This window comes from the organism of the source record quoted next, unplaced genomic scaffold (assembly GCF_019419815.1).
Source record: "Pyrus x bretschneideri cultivar Hongxiangsu unplaced genomic scaffold, Pyrus_bretschneideri_v1 Contig24, whole genome shotgun sequence".
Lineage (NCBI taxonomy): Eukaryota > Viridiplantae > Streptophyta > Magnoliopsida > Rosales > Rosaceae > Pyrus > Pyrus x bretschneideri.
The window spans coordinates 5773966-5784176 of record NW_025999546.1 but is presented as its reverse complement, the minus strand read 5'-3'; the positions used below and the strand labels follow the sequence as shown (position 1 = coordinate 5784176).

General features: G+C 32.9%; 1 protein-coding gene across 2 annotated transcripts; it reads right to left on the bottom strand.

Annotated features, from left to right (window-relative positions):
* Positions 1-132: 132 nt before the first annotated feature.
* On the bottom strand, positions 133-3207 carry LOC103945843 (transcription factor bHLH130). 2 transcript variants are annotated; one of them, XM_009356426.3, is made up of 8 exons: positions 3054-3207; positions 2815-2901; positions 1949-2701; positions 1209-1552; positions 940-1107; positions 748-813; positions 589-657; positions 133-482 (listed from the first exon to the last, which is right to left on the bottom strand). In XM_009356426.3, the coding sequence occupies exons 3-8, from the start codon at positions 2553-2555 to the stop codon at positions 432-434; spliced, it is 1305 nt and encodes a 434-aa protein (XP_009354701.2). In that variant the 5' UTR covers positions 2556-2701; positions 2815-2901; positions 3054-3207; the 3' UTR covers positions 133-431. The 2 variants fall into 2 exon arrangements, with proteins under 2 accessions (XP_009354701.2, XP_009354702.2); XM_009356427.3 differs by having other exon boundaries at positions 2815-2917; positions 3054-3183.
* Between the last annotated feature and the right edge of the window lie 7004 nt (positions 3208-10211).

The window sequence follows — 10211 nt, the reverse complement described above, 5'->3', positions numbered from 1 at the left end:
CGTATTGCTGCTTTTGTTTCCAGGTTAGGTAGTAGAATTAAACTGTAGCGATGCTAGTAACAGAAATTAACTATAACCAAATCGCGCTATTTTCCTTTTTTTTTTTTTTTTTTAGTTTACGTTGGAAGGATCGAACCATAACACATCGTAATCTTAATTCACTTCTGGACTCTCACTCATCCCTTGGACAAGTGCTTTGAGCTAAGTTTTTATTGTGCTTTTGTTACATCATGAAGAACTTGATAACAGAAGCCTAAAAGCTAACATGAAACAGGTTAAAATTCCACACCCAGAATACATCCTACCATTCTACTACTATCTCTCAAGTGAAATAGACCAGAAAACAAAACAGAAATTGCTTTCCCTTTCCTCTCCGATCTTCAACTGCTACCTTTACATGAACAAACCGCGCATGTGAATTTGCATCGAGTCTATTTTTGTTTGCTCGAACAACTGCACTTCGCCTTGGTATCTTTGAGGGTCTGCATTCAAAGTTAGATAACACTTTAGAGGGAAGAAATAGTTGGTCGAAATTCGTGTAGATTAATTCGATTCCAAGATTATATTGTTCATTTGCTGCAACTTTACCTTAACCTGTTTCTGAAGGTCTTTTATGAACTCAACCGCCAAGTCCAACATTTCTGCCGTGTTTATTTGCTGCCAAGAATACAACATATAAGACTCGATCAATTTCAAGCATTCAAGACAAAGACTACAATGGTGATCTATTACAAGTGTAGCAAATACCTTGTCCATGTCCGGGAAAAGATCCTGCAATTTCTTCATTCTTTCACTAATCCGCATCCTTCTCATCTGAAATTCATAGTATTCGCAATCACGGAGTTGATATTATCTGGAAAATATAACATGTAGCAATGCTACTGAATCCATGTGAAGTGTAAAGCAGGTATAAGACTAATGAAATAAAAGAAGATTTACCCTCTCTGCGATGCTTCGCGGGTGAGTGGCGAAGCCTCTTTTGGCACGAATTTTACAAGGAATAGAATCTTCAAATTGCAAGTACTTCTCCATAGCAGGCATCTCAAATTGTTTAGGCAAGCTCAAATGTTGAGTCAAACCGTGATTGTGGTTTCCCAAATCATTGTTCTGATCATAGAAAAACAAACATTACTAATATGATAAGCAAGCAGATGGCCAAGTCAAAATTGAAGAACAAATGTAGTTTACAGAAAAAGTGCAAAGCCTACCTGTGATTTGAATGCAATCGAAGTAGAAAACTTGTTCCCGTCATTGTCCCTGGCTCTTTTGAGGTCATTAAATGAAGAATTCTCCCATGAATCATTTGGAAAGCTAGAGTGGTAATGTGAATTGCTACCATTAGCATCTCCTAAACCATGATTCGGTTGCGGTTGGCTACCTTCTCCCGAGTTCCCATTCTCATTTTCAGCAATCCGAGGCATACGATGTGCGTATGAAGATGGCCTAGATGAGAAATTCAGTTGATTACCCAACCTAGAAGTTGATGGACTGGCTTCTCCACTTACACCATTGCCTGCGCGATATCCCGCCGAGTCTTTCATCACATTGAAGCCTGTTTTTCAATCAAACAAATACAAATTACTAGAGGAACCAGAACAAAATTTCAAAACAATTATTGAAATGTCATCAAATCCATAACCAACCTCTTAATTATCTACTAAATTTTTCTTTATCTAAAGTAGCAAGTGACAATAACCCTCCAAATTCAAACTTTTCTAATCATTTGCAACTTAACATTAATCCATTCAGTTAACCGTAAATCAAATTCTCGGGCAAGTTTATGCAAAGAATCGGCAACCAAAACCAACATAAATCATAACTTTCTGAATTAAACCGCTTTACAAATCAGTCAGCATTTTAACAAAGATATCTATATATTTACATAGCATATATAGAACATGCGACCAAGAGAGCAGCCAAGAAATAGGCAACAAAAATATTAGTATACCATTGTCAACGGCCAAGTTAGGGAAGAATCCAGCCGGAGAGCTACTTTGTCTAACAAGATTAGACCGATTTCCAACCCCAATTTTCGATTGCATCATCGAATTCTCCATTACGGTAGAGTTGACTGCAGCAAAGGAGCTGCTATCTAAACCATGAACTTGTTGAGCTTGAGGAGCTTGGTACATCATATGAGTAGAATTCGAGTAACCATTACTGTGATTAGAAACAGAGTCCCCTGACTCTTCCTTCACATTCACCGGCCTCTCTTCGATTTCAAACTGATGATGCTGCACGCCATTGTCATGGTGATCTGGTTCATTACATGAAGAAATGAATCTGGCTAGCACCGTTTCGACTTCAGGGCTTGACGGTTGAAGATACCGCAAATCCTCAACTCCTCCGCCGCCGCCGCCATTGTTATCCATAAGCTCCATCAGAAATGAGCTTGGAGCTGACCGATACCGCGTTAAGCTGGAGCTCTGCTGCTGCTGCTGAGGATGCTGTTGCTGGAAAATATTCGAATCCATGAACTCCGCAGTGTGGTTCTTCCTCAGCTCTACCTCTGAGGCCTTAAAATTAGGATTGTATTTGTATAAAAGACTGCTCATATCTGATTCTTTTGTGCTAATCTTAATTTCTTGAAAATTCAAATGTTTTGCAACACTTGGATTGCTTCAAGATTCAACAAACTTGGCTTTTTCAGATAAAACCCAGATAAGATCTACTTCTGATTTGATCTAAACCGAAGATAAATCTGCAAAAAACCAAGAAAAATAACCAAAATAAATCCAAAAACATAAATAAATAAAACCCTTTTGGCATGTTGGTTTGATCTTACTCGAAAGATTGAAAATTTAGATTACAAACCTCAGATTACTTGAACTTCTGTAGCTGGAAATGAACTCTCTGAACTTTCTACTTCCAGCAATTGAGAATCTTTATATTTTTTTGTTCCTGCAATAAGATTCCTCTTTAAGAAACAACATGAATTGGGAAACAATAACAAATAAAAAACAAACACAAAAGAGGAAAATTTGAGTTCATTTATTTATTTTCTTTTTTTGGATAAAGAGGTTGTAGGATTTGAGTTGGAACAATTCAAGTACCTATGATGTTTGTTTTCTGAATCTGAGCCAGCAACCAAACAGTCTCCTTCAGAAAACACAGATGAGATGAGAAGCTTTAGAGATGGATTAACAACAAAACTACCAAGCGTCTTGTAATAATGTCTCCTCCTATCTCATCTCCGACTACATCCTATGCATCGACATATATGTACTGATGATGTTCCATAACTACCCCTTGTTTCTAATTTTATTATCCTAATGCCACGGGGGCACGATGGCATCCATTACACGTCAGCACTTGAGTTGACCGATCTACCCTGTGTCCTCAAGCATCAAATACTGGGCCTTTTTGGTTTAGGGTTTCCATTTCCAAGGGAAGCTTTTTAGAGTATGTTACAATTTTTGGGTTATTAATTTATGGGGTTTTTTGAAATGGATCCAAAGTAACTAAAAATTGAACATATTTCAAAAGTCAAAAGTCATTAAAAATTGGACCTATTTCAAAAGGTAATCTATAAAATTGGACCTATTTCAAATTTTCCCTTAATTTTATTTATCTATCTATCTATTATATATAAAGCCAGAGGTGTGATGAACAGTACAGTGGAGATCAGATTTTTGATAGCTAAATTACCTGCATAATTTGAAATATGATTTTGGGTAGGTTTTGAATTTTTTTGGTTGAGGGGCATTTTGGTCCAATTCTTTTGTCAAAGTGGGTGACACCAAAGTTTTTTTTTTTTTTTTAAAAAACAAACGATATTATCTACACTAAAAGGGATGAGGTGAGCTTGACCTCATAATAACTAACAATAATGTAATTTAATCAATTGTTTATTAAATATTATTTTCTCTATACTTAATGTAAATTTTATAGAGACCAATTTTATTATGTAAATTCAGCTGCTTTAATTGGTTTATGAGATGTTATTTCTAGCATGATCTAAAATGATTCATTTACTTTAAATATTTGACTTTTCTTTTGTCAATTTAAGCATATAAATACATTTAAAACATGTAAATTACGCGTAGCACGCTGTGATTCAAAAAAATGTCTCCTGCATGCACGTGAGCGCATGCATGAAGACAAATTATATATAAAGAGAATGAAAAAAGTGAATAGTGAGTTGGTGTCATCATGTTCAACAAAAATATTTGGACAAAAATGCCCTCAAAACAAAAAACTTCAAAGGCATTCCAAAATAATACATTAAATAAGGTAGGGACATTTTCGTCATTTTAACAGTATATCTTTAATAATTCACTGTTTGGTGTTTTTCTCCTTTTTTTTTTTTTTTTTAATTAGTACCTCGCAATAAGCTATCAATAATGTGATTCAATTTCTTTATTTTTAAACACGTTCAAAACATCTTAAGAGGCGTGTAATGCCGGTTATAAAAAAGGTTTTTCGCAAGCAGATAACAATGTGATTAAATAAGTTATCAAATGATTGTTTTTTTTTTTTTAACAAACGATATTATCTACACTAAGGGGGAGAGATGGGCTAGCCTCACAATGGGCTATCAATAATGTAATCCAATCAGTTATTTATTAAATATTATTTTCTCTATTTTTAAACAATTTAAAACATTTTAAGATGTGTGTAATGTCGGTCATAAAAGAACATCTTTCGCACATGGATAATAATGTGATTAAATTAATTGTCCAATGATTTTTTTTTTTTAAATAAACGATATTACCTACACTAAAGAGGAGGGGGTGTGCTTAGCCTCAGAATTTTAGCAATAATATGATTCAATCAATTGTTTATTAAATATTATTTTCTCTATTCTTAATGTAAATTCTATAGAGACCGATTTTATTATGTGAATTCTGCTGCTTTAATTGGTTTATGAGAGATTTCTTCTAGCATGATCTAAAATTATTTATTTACTTCAAATATTTGACTTTCATTTTGTCAATTTACGCAAATAAATACATTTAAAACATATAAGTCATGAATAACATGCCGTGATTCAAAAAATGTCTTCTGCACGCGCTCACGCGTGTGCATGAAGGCTAGTTATATATAAAGCCGTAGGTGTGATGAACAGTGCAACACAATGGAGATCAGATTTTTGATGGCCAAATTACCAATTTACCTTTGCATAATTTGAAATATGATTTTGGGCAGGTTTTGAATTTTTTGGCTGAGGGGCAGTTTGGTCCAATTATTTTTGTCAAAGTGGGTGACATCAAAATTTTTGTCGCATGTGTAAAGAATAAAAAAAATGAAAGGGAAGAGAGAAAATAATAAACAAATGACAAAGTTGATGGTGTTCACGTAATATAAAAAAAGTCTTTCACATGCGGATAATAATGTGATTAAATAAATTGTCAAATGATTTTTTTTTTTATGAAACAAACTATATTATATACACTAAGGGGAGGAGGTGGGATTAGTCTCACAACGGGCTAAAAAATAATGTGATTTGATCAGTTATTTATTAAATATTATTTTCTCTATTTTTAAACACATTCAAAACATTGTAAGAAGCGAGTAATGCCGGTTATAAAAAAAAATTCTTCGCACGCGGATAATAATGTGATCAAATTAATTGTCAAATGATTTTTTTTTTTTTTAAACAAACGATATTATCTACACTAAGGGGAAGGAGGTGAGCTTGGCCTCACAATGATTAGCAATAATGTAATTCAATCAATTGTTTATTAAATATTATCTTCTCCATTCTTAATGTAAATTCTATAGAGATCAATTTTATTATGTGAATTCAGTTGCTTTAATTGGTTTATGAGAGGTTACTTCTAGCATGATCTAAAATGATTCATTTACTTCAAATATTTGACTTTCCTTTTGCCAATTTACGCATATAAATACATTTAAAATATGTAAGTCGCACCTAGCACTCCGTGACTCAAAAAATGCCTTATGCACGCGCATGAGCGCGTGCATGAAGGCTAGTGTGTTATAATCTTGATGGATTACTACTCGCAAAATTTATATTTTAGGGTATAATATTACCAAATGAAATATGTATAGTAAAATAGGTAAACTAATAGTACTAGATGGTGGTGATACCGTTATAAAAACAAATTGCTTGAGAAAAGAATTAGTTGGGACGGTTAGACCAGCTCGCTTATCAGGCACTATCATGAATTAGTGTGGTGCAACTTGGATTGGAGATTCTAATGTCAACCTGAAAATTTTGTTCCAAATTCAAGAATTCCCAATCGGAACATTTCTAACAAAGTGGGAGAAAAATTGGAGTGTATCTAGAGAACCTAAATTTCTGATCTAATTTAATTTGAAGTTTGCCAAACTTATTCTGGTCCCAAATTTTGAATAGGTATAATTTTTCACTAGTTATAAGTATCCCGTGATCAATTTTTTATATTTTTATTGTTTCCATTGTTAGTTTTTCATCTATGTTTTATATTCTTATAAAAATACTTATGCACTAACAATTAAATAGAAGTATGCATGTTTAGTTATTCATACATGTTAAATTCTAATCGACGGTTCTGATAACAAATAACATTCTTATGACGAACCGTTCATTTGTTTTATGCATATGAATAACTAAAATATCTTAAAATTGAATAATTTTTGCATACACGAATAGATGATGCTAAAGAGAATAAATGGTTCCGATTATGATGTTTGAATAGTAAAGTTCATTAATCGTAAATAGGGGGACAAGTAACTCTTCCCTATGAGGGGACATAAGCGTTAACCATATTTTATGTTAGTTTAATCCTTTGGAAGTTTAAGTTTTATCTTTTGGGAGCATTTTTGCTCACTATCGTAAATATGGTGTATGCTCACCATACACCTAATTAGTTGTCCTGTGTCATTTCACTTAACTCTTGTTAATTTTTTTTCTCAATTATTCTATTTTCTGATGTTAGCAATGTATAGGACTCAAATAGGACCATTTTATTCTCGAGACCTTTTACTTTTTTTCAATGTTGGAGTTAGAATTAATTCCAATTTATCTACTTCTATCCATTGGGCGTGCGCGGGGTTGGGTGGTGGGGGGGGGGGGGAGGAGTAACGCTTGTAAAGCAAACATGAGATAATTCAAGTTGATTATGTTTCGTCTTTCCTCAGAGAAAGACGAAAATCAACGCCACTATTCCTAAACAACTTAGAGTCAAGTCTTCTTTTCGCACAATTATAGATACGAAAATAATGGAAATAGGATTGACTGTGGATTCGAGCCCTAGCACATGGTTTTAGAAAACCGCACGATTTTCCCGATCAAAATAAAGTAGGTTTTACATGAAGAAGATTTGGCTTAGCATGTTCTATTCTGTATGGGTAGGGGAAGAGCTCGGCTCGGTATTCTTAAAAAATATATAGAGAAATCAGAACAAAGTCTAAAAAAATAACATTTATTGTTAAAGTTAACCAAGGTTAAGTAAAAAGACATGTAACAAATAATTAGATATATGGTAAGCATACAACAAAGTTTAAGGTATATGAGTAGATATAGAACAGTTTTCTTTAATTTTGAAAACAATGTTATCCATAAAACTTTAGATAATGAGAGGATAATGGTGGTACATTAATTAGTATAGGGTGCTTTGCTTATGGTCCAAGCGACTCTTCTCGAGTCTAAAACTCTGAGGCTAAAAGTCTAAAACCAAAACCGTACCGTGGGCCACTGTAAACGTATAATCTAAGAAACTTTAATGAAAAATTCTTGGTACTGTTTATTTTAGCAAAAAATCATATTTTTACACTAAAAAGTTAATTTTGGTACTATTCACTTTACCATTTATTTTGTCCTTATCGTTAAAACTCAAAGTTTTCAAGTCATTTTCATTAATTTTCCTCGTAATCCACCAAACTCACCCCTTCTGCTCTTTGGTATACAGAAAGAGACACTAATAGGTGCATGCATATTCATCTCTTCTCTTTGGTCAGGAGTCAGGACTGCTCATTCAAATGATTTCATTGTTCTTTTAATTGAGATTAATTAGCTCACTAATCCATCTACTTATGTTTTATCCTGCTTGTCAAAATATTAATGATAACGATTACTATGTTTTTTTTATTTTTTGGAAAACGATAACGATGACTTTGTTTATTTAATTCCATTGATGCACTTTTAGGTGCCAAAAGGTGGCTACTGTGCTCACGGATTGATTACGTAAAGTAAGCTTCAAATGGGAATCCGAATGACATATAATGCTATTAGGAAAATATTCCCATTTGTGGTCCATTGAAGCAAAAGTTAGGCTGAAATGATCATTCGATATTTCGGCATTTACTCTTCATTACTGTTGAAGAAAATTCTATATTTAAATCTTATGAACGTTAATTTTTTTAACTGAAAACAATGATCGTTTAGTCAATCATGTCAGTAGAGTAGATTTCGATTGAAATTTCACTAAACTATGAACTAGTATTCCCCAATCATTCTTAATCGTTATAGTTTGTAATGTTGTAGAAATTTTTTTATCAACCCAAAAGCCTTAGCATATTTTAGGGAAGCCCCAAAAACTTGAAATTTTGTTTTCATGACTGTATTATCCTAGTTACTCAATTTTGTCTCACTCCTTAGATTCTGCTTTTGTTTAATGTTTTTTATGACATTTATAACATAATGTATTTTATGATGTTGTTGTTCTCAATTTCATATTTGCTATAAGAAAATAACTACTAAAACTAGACAAAGTTTAGTTACAATATTTTTGTTATAGTAGATAATGATGCTAAATATTTTTCTTACGTAGATAGTGGTGTCAAATGATTCGATTCTTTTTTGTTATATGTAGATAAGAATGCATAAGTTAAGAATTTTAATTAATTCTTATAGGTTAATGGATGGCAACATAGACAAAGAAATAGAAAGTACTTTTAAAAAGTTGGGTCAATCTTTCTATTAATTACAAATCAAATTTACAAGTGAAATCTCAATTTTCTTTTTTTAATCGGTATTGTAGCCGCATTAATTTGAACTTGAAAAGAAAAGGGGTCCATGAAGTTACCCCTTTTATACGTACACACATAATTGGTCGGGACTAAGACATTCAAACAAATACAGCAGAGAACCGATAAGTTGTTGCCTTTCTTTCACGCAGCATTAATGGAACTGTGTAATCTAATTTATTTGTCAACCTAATTAAATTTTCGGTTCCAAAGGTCTTTGTTGAATATAAATTGGAAGGCCGACTGCCTAGCACTGATCAGTGACATTGTGGTTGACATTATTTTTTGGCCTAATTTTTTTCATGATCCATGTGGTGACACGCTATTTTGGAAGTGATCCTCGTGGTGAAAAAGCTTTTAATTAAACTCTCGTGGTAGGTCTTGTTAGCAATTGAGGTTTAAATCCAAATTTACGTTAGTCTTTCGTTAAATAAACTCATGTGACTATCACATGAAGGGTCAAATTCGTCATTTCAATCCAAATTACATCTTATTCAATGGACATATAGTATAATTTAGGGTTTAACTTAAAATTAGATTTTATAGAAAAAAAAAATGAAGAAGCTTGAACGCGAAGACTAAAACTAAACTTGTAAAACCACGTCAATGGCTAGGAAAAGAGGTGAAGGTGAAGTCGCGCCTAATTTATTAGGTATGATTTAATTTCGTTTGGAATCCTAATACTTCTAATATACCATTGTTTTTTTTTTTTCAATACCAACACGTCTTTAATCATGAGTTAGAGTCTTAGTCTTACTTGAATTTTCATTCTTGTAACAATTGGTACCTATTTGAATGCATATACCTTTTAGTTTTGTCTTTAATTGGTAATGTGATTTTATGCAGGTCCTAGTCAGCGAGTGCACAACCTTTCAAAAATTTTTTTTTAATCTTCTTTGAATTTTAATTCTTTAACTTTCTTATGCTCTTGAAGTTCATATGTGGAGGGCAGACCTGAAGATTGAATTTTCTGCAATGCCTTTCACCCATTGTCTTAATTCTACAATGCCTTTCACCCGTTTGAATGCATATCTATTGCATTTCACCCATTGTCTTTAACTCTTTAAGTTATTATTGTGCATATATGATTTTTCTACATTATATAGGTTGAGATACATATGCTATCAAATTGGGGTGATGGTTAGTGACGGTGGAGGAGGTCCACTAGTAGCTATGGCGGTGGTTGGGAGCCTGAGATAAGATACGGGAATTGCTAGGTTTTTTTTGTTTTTTTGTTTTTTAATTTTTTAATCTTTTATTTGTAATTTTATTTTAATTCAATCATGTTTTTGTCTTTT